Source organism: Rattus rattus, chromosome 2 (genome assembly GCF_011064425.1).
Source record: "Rattus rattus isolate New Zealand chromosome 2, Rrattus_CSIRO_v1, whole genome shotgun sequence".
Taxonomy (NCBI): domain Eukaryota; kingdom Metazoa; phylum Chordata; class Mammalia; order Rodentia; family Muridae; genus Rattus; species Rattus rattus.
In genome coordinates, this window is record NC_046155.1 from 32,675,722 (window position 1) to 32,691,755 (window position 16,034).

Here is a 16,034-nt window from a genome sequence, read left to right on the forward strand (position 1 = left end):
TAGTAGTCAGTTTCCTTCTTCCTTTCACCATGTATGGGGATTGAACTCAAGTCATCAGGCTTGGCGGCAAGCTCTTTCAGCCACTGAGCCGTTTCGCAGGCCCTACAGTTCCTTCGACCATAAGACATATTGAGTAAAGGTGAAGACCTTCCCCACGCCCTCACCTCCTCTCTGAGGAAACATCTCACAAAGGCTAGGTAGGGAAGCTGATGGAAGTAGCAGCAACCGGATTTGCATAGGACAATTTGCATAGCTCCCCTCCACCTTCATTCAGGCTGAGACCGAGGCAGATGCCAGGGATCGTTTATCAGCAATGGTTGAAAAAGTTTGTCCAGAAGGTGAATGCTTCTTAGGCAATTGGGGAAGAATACAAGGGGCGAAAATGCTGATCTAAAACAGTAAGAGCTTTTCTGCTGTGTGTCTGTGATATGTGTACATCCATGAAACCTCAGGAAGGGTCCTGGCTGGATGCTACTATAGACGAAAAGCTGTTACTGTGAAGGCTTGGGGCTAGAAGTGATTATCACCTCTGTAAGATGACAGCCACCACAGGCTAGAATAAAATAACCAACAGGTCAAAGATAAGTCTGCTGAGAAAGTTTATAGCTGCGGTCAGCTCACTCCTACAAGGTGTTCTACGCGGATCCTCTTGGATAAAGCCGCCATCAGCATGTGTGTCCTCAGAGACCCATATGTGAGATGCAAAGCCATATGAGAGACCAAGGCCAAGTGTGGAGACTCTAAGTGAGCAAAAACAAGCAGTTCTTCAAGAAGCTTCCTTTGCACATTGCGCCCGACCCACATCAGGAAGACTCCAACCTGAGGGAAGACAGAGGCAGCCAGTTGCGTTGATTTCATTGGCTGGAAGACGTGAGATACAGCCCTCGATAGTGACTTGCTCATAGCATTTTTAGGGATCAGTCTTACTGTGCATGAAGACTTGATCATGTCTCTTTTGCTATTTTTTAATTCATTATAAATTTGGAGATTTAATAAGACGGGCTAGTAGGGTACTTGCTTTCGGTAATTAGGACCTCACAAATGATTTATAAATGGAGACCCCTGATTTTGTAAAATCAACCCAAGCTCCCCTATACTCTGGGCAGACAAGTGAGTACATCAAAGCAAGTGCTGTGAGAGTTCCAGCAACAGAATGGTCTGAGGGGCAGAGAACGTCTAGACCTAATGAGTGGTCCTTCAGGCTGTACAGATGACAGGACAGGTTTCAGAGCAGTGACCTGTGTGCTGAGTTTCCAAACAACCAACAGAGCTTCAAGGGCGGCCAAGAAGATGAAACACAGCCCTTACCATCCTCTCAGCTGAAAGTACCTGTGTGTTCAGACCACGCATTGCCTTGTAGTGTTTGTAAGTTGCTCCCAACTGGGGAGCGAAAGGAGATGAGCATCCCTCCGTGACTCTTAGCGGCCACTGAGAGGTTTTCATACCATGAGAGTAACATTGACCTTTTTTGATCTTAGAGTCAATGGCTTGCTCAAGTCAGTCAAACGACCAGTCAGTGCATCTAATGAAAAAGGACAATAAAACCAATATTTTGTGAGGGGGACAAAAAAAAAGTAAATTTTTAATTCTCTTGCACATTGTGGAAACGGATACAGCTGAAAATATTTAAATAATCTCAATTTGGAGTCGTATAATTGCTCCCTTATAGGCTCTCTAGCCTTGTATACACATAGCTAGCCCCTGAATGAGAGGTTCCTAGAGCATGTGGGACCACTTAGAACACAGGCGTTCTTCCTTCCTCCTCCTGACAACGGAGGAAAAGAGATGGAGACCTACCCTGGGGCCTGACGCCTGAGAGAGAGCCGTGATGAACACACTCTCTTGTTTTCTGTGTTTTCCAGCTGGATCTGCAGTGGGTGCAGATTCTGAGCGAAGGCTGGGCCACTCCGCTCAAAGGCTTTATGAGGGAGAAGGAGTACTTGCAAACTCTGCACTTCGACACCCTACTGGACGGTACGTCTCACGCTGTCTCTTACTGCTTATCCCATGAGAGATACGAGTCTGCGTGTGGACAGGACCACTAGCCTCTGGCTTGAAGATCCCAGTGCAGCAGTATTTCAATTGTTTACTGTGTGTCCCTTCTATTACGTCTGCTTCTACTTTTAGGGTTTTTGTTTTTCATTCTCAAAGGATTTATCATTTACATCCACGCTGCTGAGAAATGAAGGCTTTGCTTGTACACAAAGCCAAGAAACCATTACAACTCTGAGTTCCCATGTTCCTTGCTGGGTCCAATATTCAGAAGCACCATTTGGGCATCCAGGAGGTTAGATCCCATCACAGTTTAGTGATTCACAAGGACCTCCCTTCCTCCACTTTTGCTCCCATGACATGGTGTCACAGTCCTGTCCCCACTTTCCTCGGTGGCTGCTTGAGTCCTCACACGACAGACGAAGACGGTTTCATCCTCTGAACCCTGACAAGGGAACGTGATGGTAACTTCTAGGCCCCAGGCTAATGACTTTGGTAAAACACGGACCTGGCCCAGGCCGGAAGCAAGGCCTAGTCAGCATTCCAGGCTGTTCTCTAAGAATTTCCTTCCTGGAGTCCCCTGAGGTCCTCAGACATGGATTTCCTATTTCAAGACTGTGAGGAAGTAGCTGCCAGGTGGGGAAGGCGTTCTTTAGAATCACACTGAGTGTATAATCCCGGCAAGACAAGAAAAGACCAAATAGATGCTTTGGAAAGATACTCTGGGACTTACACGGCTGCCTAGAGAATGGCCTAGAAGCAGAATTCTGACAGACCAGAACACACCTTTATCCCTCTGCTGTAACCAAGCATGCCCAGAACCGAAGCCTTTGTTTCTCAGATTATGTAACATTCCCAAAGCACACTTTATATAAGCCTAGCTTGCTGTAGCAGACACTGTTTCATTTGACTTTTATAAAATCCCCAGAAGGGCTGGAGAGATGGCTCAGCGGTTAAGAGTACTGACTGCTCTTCCAGAGGCCCTGAGTTCAAATCCCAGCAACCACATGGTGGCTCACAACCATCTGTAGTGAGATCTATGCCCTCTTCTGGTGTGTCTGAAGACAGCTACAGTGTACTTATAATAAATAAATAAATAAATAAATAAATAAATAAATAAATAAATAAGTAAATCTTTAAAAAAAAAATAAAAATAAAATAAAATAAAATCCCCAGAAATTACCCACTTCTCAGAGGAGGACACTGAGCTCAGGATCAATGGCTTGCTTCCGTTTTAAAGACAATAAGTGATGCCCCACAACCACAGTTGAAACTCCTGTCTGGTGCCCCGTCCATACCAGGCTGCTCTCCAGGTGCCCTTCCCAATGGGCTGCATTAAGGTCAGGATACCCAAACAAGGAAATACGACATCTACCTTGGTGTCTCGTTTTTGACACATGCTAGACACAGCTGCATCAAGGACATATTGGACTCAGCGGCCAGCCATGTCAGAGAGGTTGACTGTGAGTGAGTATCCAGGCTGTGACCACAGGGAAACCAAGTCGGGGGAAGAGGATTCATTCCAAACAGTGTCTTACCCAGGAATAGTTCCAGAAAGAAAAAAAATGCCTGAATGGCAGATAAGGCTGCTGGGGTCAGTGAGGTAAAGGATCTTTAGCCTGAGATCCTGAACTGTAGGGAAGAAAAGAGGCCTCTTATACCTTCTGTTTGGGGAAGGAATGAGAGGAAATGTTCCAGGGTTGAGGTGGGTGGCTTTTGCTAGATCCTTAACAGAGTCTGTGAGTTCAAAAGATGAAGAATTCCAGATAGGGATCATCCTTCTGGATGGTTTGGGTGCCAGCTCTCCACTTTCTCTCATATTGGTTCCTCTTCAATCCCTTTCTGTTTTCCTTAAGGCCCCTAACCTGATGGCTTTCCCATCTCTACTAGAGTCACCAAGCTCCAAGCCCCTCCCTGCTTGTTCAGTCTCAGTTCTTTCCAAAACCTAAACCCCAGTGTTTGTAGGAATCCCTGGGGCGTGTTTCCTGTGTCACCACATCCAGTCCAAAGCTACATGCCACTGACTGTGTGAGTTCTGCGCTCAACAGTCATTCGGACACTAACATTCCCAGCACCAGCGTCCGAGAATAGGAAAATGCCCACTCCCTTTGTGTCAGCCTCAGATGAGGACGCCCTGGGAGGTCGCTAATTATTTGCACCAATACTTTCAAAATCCACATGGCTCGCTGTATCCCAAGGGTACAGCATGGCTACGGTAAAGACTATGTTCAAGGCTGGATGTTAGTGCAGTTTCTATAACCCCATGTAGGCCATTTCTGGGACCTTCTGTGAGACTCACTTTATTCTTAAAGAAATCCTCTGAGTCTCTGCAACTGCTCTCCAACCACAGCCCAGTGCACTCGCAGAGCCCAAGATTCAAAGATCTGCATGACTCCCAAAGACTCCTCAGAGTTTTTTGTGAATTAACTGATTTAAAACAGACCAGTGGTTGTGACCACTGACTTCCAAAGATCCCACTTCCTAGCACCCACGTGGCAGCTCAAAACCCTCTGTTAACTGCAGTTCCAGGGACTCTGACACCCTCTGCTGGCCTTCATGGGTACTGCACACATGTGGTGCACATACCTGAAGGCAAAACATTCGTATACATAAGGTAGAATTTTTTTAAAAAAATTAAAATAATAGAGGGCACAGGCCTATAATTCAAGCCAATTTGGAGGATGGAGGAGAAGGATCACACGTTTAAAGACAGCCTTGACAAGTTGGTGAGACCCTACCTCAACATAAAAGGGGGAAACAGGGCCAGTGACATAGCTCTGTGGTAGTGCACTTGCCTAGCGTTGGTGAGGCTGTAGGTTCAAGTCTTTGTACTGAACAAAGAGATCATGGATATTAGACTCTCCGTGTCTTAGTTTGGTTTAGCCTAGCTAGAGGTACAATATACCAGTGGGTAAGAGGGTGAGCTGTGAAGCCAAACTGTTCTGGATGTATCTGTCAGTGATCGGCTGTGAACCTACCTGATAAGTCAACTCACTGACGTCAGACCTCTGATCTGCGTGGTGATGATAATAAGGATGGTACCCACCTCCTTGGGATGTTGAATGTTGAAGAAAATGTCCCGTGCAATAGTAACGTTCCATGCATGTTAGCTATTACCAGAAACAAAGCCTTGCTGCAGACCATTAGAAGGGCTGGGAGACCTGAGATGACGTATCAGCTTGAGTCAGCCCAGAGAAGGTCATTAGCCAGCCACAGCTCCTTACTGAGCATGCGCATACCAGGCTTCCTCTAGCTTCTGTGGACAAAGAGGTCCTGAAAACACAGTGAGCTTGTAGAGCAGGCAGGACGGCTTCTCTGCACAGGCCCCATGGCAGAAGTGTCTTCTTGCCACATGCCAATCACTTTAAACCAATGCACTCTGAATTCCCCAGGCTGTGACATCTGGGGGAGGCTGCCTGAGCCCACTACACTTCCCACACCATGGTCTCCTTGAAGCCCATGCCTGGTGTGATGGCTTTTAAACTGAGAAACACCTAAGCTCCAGAAAGGGACACGTCAGACTATATATCTCAGAAGGCATGGTACCATTCATATAGATATGACTTCATCTTTGACAGTTCATGAAGGTCTGAGTCACCATCATCGACACTGAAATATTCGTGTAGCCGTAGCCACACAGCCACACGGCCACATGGCTACATCTTTCTACCTTCAACTGTGAGTCTCTTGGTTACTTACAATCTGCAAGCAACAGATCCCATTCCCACTCTGCCTCCTGTGAAGTATTTTGCTAGTTTTAATTTTTTAAAAGGTTTACATTTTACCCTGGGTCTAAAAATATAATTCAGTCTACTTAGTACAAAAAATGAAAGGGAAATATAACAGTATAAGAACAAAGCCCCTGCAAAGAATCTGTGCTTGTGGTATTTATGGGTTTCTATGTTCACATCAATGTCTTCTCTTACTTTCTCACTGGAAATATAGTTTCAGGGTTGTCACAGGCCCCCCCCAGCATAAATGTCCCACAAGCTGTTGAGTGTCCCACCAGTGCTTGCTAAGCACCCATGACTAGAGTTTGAAATAGGTTAACCCATTTAACCCGAATGAAGATGTTTTGGTCTTTATAAAGTATGAAGTGTTGCGAAAGTCAGAAATCTCAGCTGAAACTTGTATTCAAATACAGGTTGCAATGATCCCAACACTTGTGTTTATTTTCCTGGGCAAGCTGTCAGGTCCTCTAAACCTCAGGGCTTCTACATTCTACAGTTGTTTCTGTCTACACTTTCTCCCAAAACCTGGTTTGGAAAGCATTTAACAGGATTGCTGAAATTAAAAGCGTGACTAACGTGTGTTATAATTATTTCAAACAGATAATCCGTTGAACAATGTTTTTAGAGTACACTGAATAATATTACACAAAAGTGGTATTAGCATATATTTGGTGTCCTGTGCCTGTTTTTAAAAATAGCATTAGAAGGAACTGAAAATATGTGCATGTTTCATATGTGAAGTGTCATAGTAGGGATTTGTTCCTTGACATTGTTACTTCAAGATGGTGGAGAGCTGAAAACATGTTTCTTGTGTTTATATTTCTCTAGGCGTGATCCTCCGTGGTATGTACTTCACTTTCCAAGTGGTTAAATTATTGTAATTAGATATGTCACATTAATTTTTTGAAAAAATTATTAAGGATATAATTTTTAAAAAAATCCAAATTAACCAGTTGGAATTGCTTGGTTCATAATCCAACCAGTTACAGTAAAATCATACCACATGGTTCTGTTTATTCAAGTACAAACAGGAAATTTCTGGGTCAGATGAAACTATTATTTGTAATGTTGAGTTTGGCTGACATCAGCAAACGTGTTTCTAAGTTACCATTGCACACTCTGTTCCTGAGTTCTTTTGAATTTAAGATTGTCTAATGAGTTCTGGTTCCCTTTTAGTTTCAGAAATTTGAAATTAAAATTTTCTGTCATACTTACGAAGACCTTTATACTCAGTAAAGAAGTCCATTTTAGATTTAATTTCAAGTAAATGTATCTGGTTGGATTGTGGACGGTCATTCCTTGTTTGTTTGCAAGTCTGATTATGCATGGACTTAATTGCAAGCTATCGCAATTGATGGTTACAGGTCTAAAAATAAATACACACTTACCGGGACTATAAATTTCTACATTATACCAGAATGAGGTTAAAATTCCAAACATATCATTTGCCTTAGAGATCATTTTTATCGTTTTTTTTCTTTAAAAAGCCAAATTATGCAATGAAGGTTAATTTTATTATTTTTTTTTTTTTTTTGGAAAGGAAATGTCTATAAAAGAGTAGTTTGGGGGTTGGGGATTTAGCTAAGTGGTTGGGGATTTGCTTGCCTAGCAAGCACAAGGCCCTGGGTTCGGTCCTCAGCTCCGGAAAAAAAAAAAAAAAAAAAAAAAGCACGAAACCAGTAAGCAGATCTGTGATGCTAAAGAGAAAAGGCCTGACCGTTGTTTAAAGCAAAAGAAAAATTATTCAGTTAGACAGGAAGTTATCTGTTGGGCTTCCCATGGTTAAAACAACAAAACTCTTCCAAAAAAAATCCTGAGAGAAAGCACAATGCAGTCAATCATGGCAACTCTCAACAGAGCTGAGACTCATGAAGGGAAAGCCCGAAGGCTCAAGGATTGTCTGAAGCCACAAAGGATGCTCGGCATAGCTCAGTTACAGCAAGGGTTTCTGTACACAAACAAACGAGAGGGCCTGGAGAGATGGCTCAGTGGTTAAATGCTCTTGTAGCTCTTGCAGACGACCGACGCTTGGTTCCTAGCAACCACGTGGCAGCTCGCAACCATCTATAACTCCAGCTCCAGGGAAGCTGACCCCCTCATCTGGCCTCCATGGACACTGCACATACATGATATACAGACATAACTGCAGACAAAACACCCATGCACATAGAATTCAAAAAATACGGTTTGTTTTTTTTTTAGTAGCGAAGAAACTGTAGGCAATTCAGTGGTTAAGAGCATGTTTTGGGGGTTGGAGAGATGGCTCAGAGGTTAAGAGCACCGGCTGCTCTTCCAGAGGATCCGAGTTCAATTCCCAGCAACCACATGGTGGCTCACAACCATCTGTAATGGGTTCCAATGCCCTCTTCGATGGAGCATCCCTGAATGTGTTGCTCCCTGTAAACTCCCCCTTTCCTAGCAGACTTAGTTGTGGTGCATCACAGACTTTTATTAATACGTACTTTACAGCGTGTTTCCCCAGCAACCTGGGGAGGTACACACTGCTACCGAGAAAGCCCCACATTGAGTTTGGTGTTCCCTGAAAGGGGCGGGGTGCTTCTGCCTCTAGTGATCTTTCAAACAGAGTTACTTTAGCATCAAAAGCTCCCTGTGTGCTGTCTAATTTGCCATCTGTAAAGGCATCCACTGCTTACTGCTGCAGGCTCAGAGTCGGTCTTTCTAACTTGAGAGAGTTGGGGAGGACCAAGGTTTGCCTGCAACTGGGTTTCCTAGCTACTAAGGAGTTTCATGTCCCACTCGAGAACAACATGGATCTTTACCTGTCAGAAGCATCCTAAAGTAGCTGACATCTTGGGAATCCATGAACTTACGTTTTCTCGCACCCACAAACTCTGCCCCTGAAGGGCGTCCTCGTTGGTCCTCCCATTCACGTTCAAACCCCGATCTCACGCTGAGCCTTTCGTGTTATGCATCAGACCAAGGCCCTTATTTCTTATCTGTGAGTAGTTAGAACGTTGAGCATGCGTACAAAAGGGAGATGAAAGGAGGCCGTCTTATAATTTTCACACTATCTGGCATCATTAAGAAATGAGAAAAAAGAAAAGAAAAGAAAAGAAAAAAGAAAGAAAAAATAAAATAAAAAGGGGGTGGCTGGAGAGATGGCTCAGTGGTTAAGAGCACTGACTGCTCTTCCAGAGGTCCTGAGTTTAAATCCCAGCAACCACATGATGGCTCACAACCATCTGTAATGGGATCTGATGCCCTCTTCTGGTGTGCATGAAGACAGTGTACTTATATATAATAAATGAATAATTAAAAAAAGAAAGAAAGAAATGAGAGCCAGGTTTTTAAAGTTTCAAACTGGAAAGTAATTACATCTTTTTAGTCATTTTATTTAAAAACTCTTCAAAATGTTCACACTTATTTTGGGGGAGTGGGGTGGGAATGGAGTTTGAAACAGTCTCAGATAGCCCAGGCTAGCCTCAAACTCACTATTATAGTCCAGGATGCTCTGAAGTCCTGATCTCTACCCCCAGTGCTGGGCTTACAAGCAAGCATGGTTACTACATATTAAAACATAATAAAACAACAACGACAGACCCTTAGCTGGGCCTGGTGATACAGGCCTGTGCTCCCAGCACTTAAGAAGGTCTATCAGCAGCTCAAGGTCATCCTTGCCTGTTAGTTCTAGGGCAGACTGGGCTACAAGAAACTCTATCTCAAAAACAACAACAAAATAAACCTCGAAATTTTTAAAGCTTCTTATTCACTCACACAACACATGAGAATTGTTTGATTTGTACTGCAGTGGTACCCTGTGTGCCTAGCATGTGAAAGGCCTTGTAGACTTGACAATCTACAGCTTCACTAATACAAACAAACAAATATACATACACAAACACATAAGTATACACAAACATACACATACACACATACACACATATACACACATACACATATGCACACACGTGCACACATACATATATGCACACACATGTACATGTATACACACATATGCACATATACATACATATACAAACACACCACATACACACACACACACACACACACACACACATTTACACACCCCTCATAAGGAAACTCAAAACACTTCTGTAGTGTCTATAGTGAGAGACCTCTATGGATCTGAATTTTTTAAACTTATTTTTAAATTATTCGTCCGTGTATGAGCGTGCGCACATGAGTACAGTTGCCCACAGAGGCCAGAGGCATCTGATTACCCTTACCTGGAGCTGGAGCTGTAAGCATCCTGAGGTGCCCGATAGGGTCCTCTGTACCGGCAGGATGTACTCTTAGTTGTTGAACTATTTCTGCAGCACCCTACAGTTTTGGTTTGGTCTGTTTGTTTTGAGGCAGAGTAACTAATACTCTACATTTAAAAATATATATGTGTTTATCAGTGTTCTCCAGAGAAACAACTGCGAGGAAGGGAGAGGGGAGAGTGCTTGCGTGCATGCGCATGCACATTTTCGTTGGCTCATGTGACTATGGAGCCTAGCAGGTTTAAAATCTGAAAGGCCAGGGAGAGGTGCAATTTCAGTGCAAGGTCATTTTGCTACCCAAATTGATTCTTCTGGGGAAATGCCCCCCACCTCCAGGCCTTTCACTGATTGGATGAGATCCACCGATTTAAATATAAATGTCATGGAAAAGTAATATCCACACAAACACTGGAAATATTTGCTCAAATGTCTGGGTACCAGGGCCCAGCCACACCGGCACAGACAGTTAACTGCCAGTCCTTCTGTCCGGCATTTACGAAGCTGTTGGCATGTTATGAAGATGTAACTTCTGTGCTATATACAGAGGACTGGCAGCAGCTTCCTCTGCACTTCTGTTAAAGTGAGAAACTCAGAAGAGGTGAGAAGGCCCTACTCTCTAGAGAAAGCATTGCTTAGGGGAGTTTTCATGTTCTTTTTAAAGATTTATTTGTTTTTATTATACATAGATATCAGTGCACATGACTGCAATGCCTATAGGTGCCAAAAGGGGGCATCCGACTGTCATGAAATGGAGTTTCAGCTGGTTGTGAGCTGTTGTGTCGGTGCTGGGAACCAAGTCTGTTTCGTCTGCAAAAACAGGATGTGCTCCTAACCATGGAGCAACTCTCCAAGCCCCACGCCCACGTTTTCTGAGAGATGGTTCTTATGGTAGCTGGGCTAGCAAGACTGCTATCCCCAGATAAGTGAGCTTAATAATCCTGTAATGACATATGAATATAGAGCTGCATGGGACTGGAGTGGCCATCAAGGGGCCATTTGCCTGGGGTGTGAACTCTGATTTTGTTCCCTTTTCTTTCACTTCAGTTATGTGGGTAATGCCAAACACTGACACAGGTCCACTTCCAAGAACAAGTGCAGCTTTCAGTTTGGCCAGTCTTTATTTTGTTTCATTGGTTTTTAAAGACTAAGCTTTGGGCTGGAGAGATGGCTCAGTGGTATAAGAATATTTGCTGCTCTTCCAGAAGACCCAAGTTCAGGGCTAAGTATCCATGTTAGGGGGCTCACACCTGTCTATCACTCTAGCTCCGGGGAATCTTAAGCCCTCTTCTGATCTCTGCGTGCCCGCAAGTGCACACACACACACACACATACACCACACACACACCACACTCATACACATACACACACACCACATTCACACACCACACACACACACACACACACACCCCCCACACCACACACACACCATACACCACACACCCCACACCATACACACACCATACACCACACACACCACACCACACACACCACACACCACCACACATACCACACATACAACACCACACACACACACACACACCCACCCACACACACACCCACGCCCGCAAACCCACCCCCACAACACCACCCCCAGGCCAGAACACACCCTCCCACCACACACACACACACACACACACACACACACACACCACACCACACACACACACACCACACACACACACACCACCACACACACACACACACACCCCACACACACACACACCACACACAACACCACACAAACACCACCCACCACACACACCACCACAACCAAACCCCAACCACCACACACCACAACACACACACACACCACACACCCACACACACACACACACACACACACACCACACACACACCACACACACACACACACACACACACACCACACACACACACACACACACACACACACACACACACACACACACCACACACACACACACCACACACACACACACACACACACACATCCACACACCACACACACACACACACACACACACACACACACACACACACACCACACACACACACACACACACACACACACACACACACACACACACACCACACACACACACACACACACCACACACACACACACACACACACACACCACACACACACACACACACACACACACACACACACACACACACACACACACACACACACACCCCTAAGTAAATAAGTAAATACAACAAAAGACTTTACTCTTCATACTGCAGTAAGATTAGCACCAAGGTTTTAAAGAGCAATTCAGCCGAGGTATCCCCATTGTCCTCAACGCTAGGTCACTTACTGAGACAATTTACCCCAGGAATTGGTCAAGGAATTCCTATCAGTCTTAAAGGAGCCGGAACATCAGCCTGTCTTCATTGGCCTTGGGTCCTGATGCCCCAGAGGAGGCTTTGGAAGGACTGTACACCTTTAAGCCATCCCTGAAGAATGCCTCACCTCGACTGTGAGTCTCATGCCTCTTGGGGGTCTTCCTACAGATGGAGTCATCAACATGAGCATTCCCATCGTACTGCCTGTTTCTGGGGATGACAAGGCACGGCTCGAAGGCTGCAGCAAGTTTGCCTTGATGTACGAAGGCCGGAGAGTAGCTCTCTTACAAGACCCTGAATTCTATGAGCATAGGAAAGAGGAGCGTTGTTCTCGTGTGTGGGGAACAGCCAGTGCAAAACACCCCCATATCAAAGTAAGTATAAAACCTTGGCAGGGACTTTTAAAAAACGTTTGATGTTTGTTTTGTGTAGGTTTGGGGGTTGGGGGGAAGTATACTTGTGTGTATAGGTGTGTAATTGCACCTGTCAGAGGTCAGGGGACAACCTTGGGTGTCATTATTTTAGGTGCGTGCCTTCAACTTTCTGTTTGAGACAGGGTCTCTCAAAGGCCTGGAGCTTTCCCAGACAGGCTAGACTAACTTGCCAGCGAGCTTTCTACTGTATTCCTGTCTCACCTCAACATCACGAGACAACAGGCATGTGCCCGGGCACCTGGCTTCCTACATGCATTCTAGGGGTCAGAACTCCGATCCTCATACTTATGAGGTAAATATTTTACTAACTGAACCATCTTTCCAAGTGAAAATTCAGTTTATTTTTATTTCTGTATGTGTACATATGTGGCATACATTCATGTGTATGCGCATGCGCACGAGAATGTCTATGCATGTACAAATGCACATGGAGGCCAGAACACGACATAGGGTATTTTCCTCAACTGCTTCCTACTTGATTTTCTTAAGTCAGTGTCTCTTACTGAACCTGGAGCTCACCAGTTTGGTTAAGCTAGCTGGCCAGGACCTGACCATCTCTGTCTCCCAGGTCTGGGAGGACAAGCATGTGTCTGTGCACCCAGATTTTTTTTTTAAAGATTTATTTATTTTATTTATGAGTAGCTGTCTTCAGAAACACCAGAAAAGGGCATCAGATCCCATTACAGATGGTTGTGAGCCACCATGTGGTTGCTGGGAACTGAACTCAGGACCTATGGAAGAGCCGCCAGTGCTCTTAACCGCTGAGCCATCTCTCCAGTCGCTGCACACAGATTTTTACATGCATTCTGGGGATCCAAACTCAGGTCCTTCCTCATGTCATGTTTATGTAGCAAGACTTTTATTGCCCAAGCCATCTCCCCAAATTCATGGTTGAGAAAAGAAAAAATTTTTTTCTGAAGCCAGGTATGATGGTAAAACCCATAATCCCCAACACTACAGAGTGAGAGGCAAGATCAGAGGCCAACCTCAGTTAAATAGCTAGTTTGCTGGTTTGAGGCTAGGTTTGGTTACAGAAGACTCTGTCCAAAACCAAAACAAGCCCCACCCCCAAACCCCCAAAAGTGCATAAGGACCACATGTAATGAACCCAAGCAACCCCTGAAAAGAACTCAGAGTTCATGTTTTGTGGCCAGGGAATGGGGGTCACTGACATCTTTCCATAAACATAAACCAGTACACATCGTGCTTAAGTTCCAAGAAGATACTACATTGTCACCAGAAGCTGCTCATCTGACTAGGGTGAATGCTCCTCCCTAAAGCCAAATCGGATTCCTCAGCAACTTCTCGTGGCAGATGGGAATGCAGTGGTGGTGAGGAGCTATTAAGGGGTCACTGGATATAGGTCACTTCCTGTACAATTCTGTGAAACTGAATGCAAATCCATTCTTCATCAGAGACACAGGCATCAGGGTGGAGGTGAAGAGGGATTCGACTCATCTAATCTGACTTCTTCAGTTCCCCAGCTTGGTTAGCTTTCAAGCTCTCGGGGAACACCATGAGCAGTCAAGCCCCAGAGGGCTCTCAAGGACCTTGTGATAGACAAAGCACACTGTCCTTCGTTTGTGTTTTGGCAAAACAACGAGGCCAAAATATATTGAACAGCATTTCTAGCCCTATGACCTTGAAGAAAGTTACATTTTTTTTTTCCAGTTGGGAAATGTTACAAGATAGGAAAGACATTCTCAAGGCCTGGTTAGTGGCCCCTGGGGCCTTCTTAATCGGAACAGAAAAGCTCGGGAGGCAAAGGAAGCAGCTCTTCCACTTACTGGACACAACCGTCAGCCTTTAAGATAAACATCTCTTCCTGCACAGGCAGGTCAAAGTCATCTGAGAAGTTCTCACTCCGAGTCTAGCAGAAGGCCTTTGAGATAGCTGCCCCAGGATTATTGCATTCTGGTCTTCAATTACATTTCTGACCATTGCTCTTATGATCGTAATCACAAAGGTTTGGGATCTTATCTTTCTTTGGTGGCCTGAAGAGTAAAGGCCTGTCATTATCTCTGCTCAAAGATTTCTCCTCTTTGGGTTTAACATCTTAACACCCATGTGACCCACACCAAAGACATAAAACGAACGATAATGCCTAGAGGAACTTGAGTGACTATTTTTTTTTCATCTTGTCTTGTAATATATGTCAGCAGTTGCAGTCAGTTTCTTAGAAGCCAAGGAGATTTGGAGGTGTGCCCTACGTTTGTATTGTACAATAATGATTCTACACTACTGGTCATTAGAGGAGATAATGGTAAAAACATAAGTCATAGATAACCAGAAAGCATTCACCACATATACATTACACTGGGGTTTCCTAAAAGCATATTCACACGAGTTGTATTGGGTAAAAGAATTCTTATTTAATACCCTGAAACTCATACTAATAATTTAAAATAGTTTTTTTTTAGAACACAAAATTGCTTAATAGTTTTATTCACAAAAGGGACTGTGGCCCTTGTGTTTTCAAATGGCATGCCTCTGTTCCATAGCTCCACAACTATGGGCATTCCTGAGCTGGCTTAGTGTTCTATTGTTGTGAAGAGACACCATGACCACGGCAGTTCTTATAAAGAAAAGCGTTCATTGGGGCTGACTTCCAGTTTCAGAGGTTTAGGCGTTGCTGTCATGGTGGGGAGAATGGCAACATGCAGGCAGACATGGTGCTGGAGAAGTTGAGAGTTCTCCATCCGGATCAATCTGCAGGTAGCAAGGAGAGAGACATTGGGCCTGGCTTGAACTTTTGAAACTCCAAAGCCATCCCCAGTGACATACCTTCCTCCAACAAGGCCACACCTCATAATCCCTGTCAAGTAGCCCCACTCCTTAATGACCAAACATTCAAATATATACATTTTTATAGGGGCCACTCCTATTTCAAATCACCACATGCCCCTTCTACTCAAGAAGTCTCAGAAGCACAACATATGGAACCATATGGCATAATCTCAGGGTCACTATGAGGAACAGCTAGAATGTGTGGAAGTAATACTTAGAGGAAACCCATGAGCTTACCCACGGTGCTCTGTTTTACCAACCAATAATTTTTCTCACAATTCCCTAATCAAGTAAGTAAAAATGATCACTGTCGCTTTAAAGATGTAGAAGTCAGGAGAACAAAGTACGTCTTCCCAGTGAAAGGCAGGAACAGAGGTTTTTGTAGTCCTTGTCTCCACATGAAGACCAGATAGACAGCAAGATCTGCCAGCCATAATGGCTCACACTGTGATTCTAGCACCAGAATGAGGAGCTCATCACGGGCCACATCCCAAGACTCTACCTCAAAGAACTCAG

General features: G+C 44.5%; 1 protein-coding gene across 1 annotated transcript in view; it reads left to right on the plus strand.

Annotated features, from left to right (window-relative positions):
- Papss2 (3'-phosphoadenosine 5'-phosphosulfate synthase 2) overlaps positions 1-16,034 on the plus strand; it is a 75,607-nt gene that overhangs the window by 47,603 nt on the left and 11,970 nt on the right. The window contains exons 7-9 of the mRNA XM_032891809.1: positions 1,863-1,974; positions 6,552-6,566; positions 12,466-12,671. Coding sequence (XP_032747700.1) covers positions 1,863-1,974; positions 6,552-6,566; positions 12,466-12,671 — 333 coding nt within the window. The remainder of the gene's footprint in view (positions 1-1,862; positions 1,975-6,551; positions 6,567-12,465; positions 12,672-16,034) is intronic.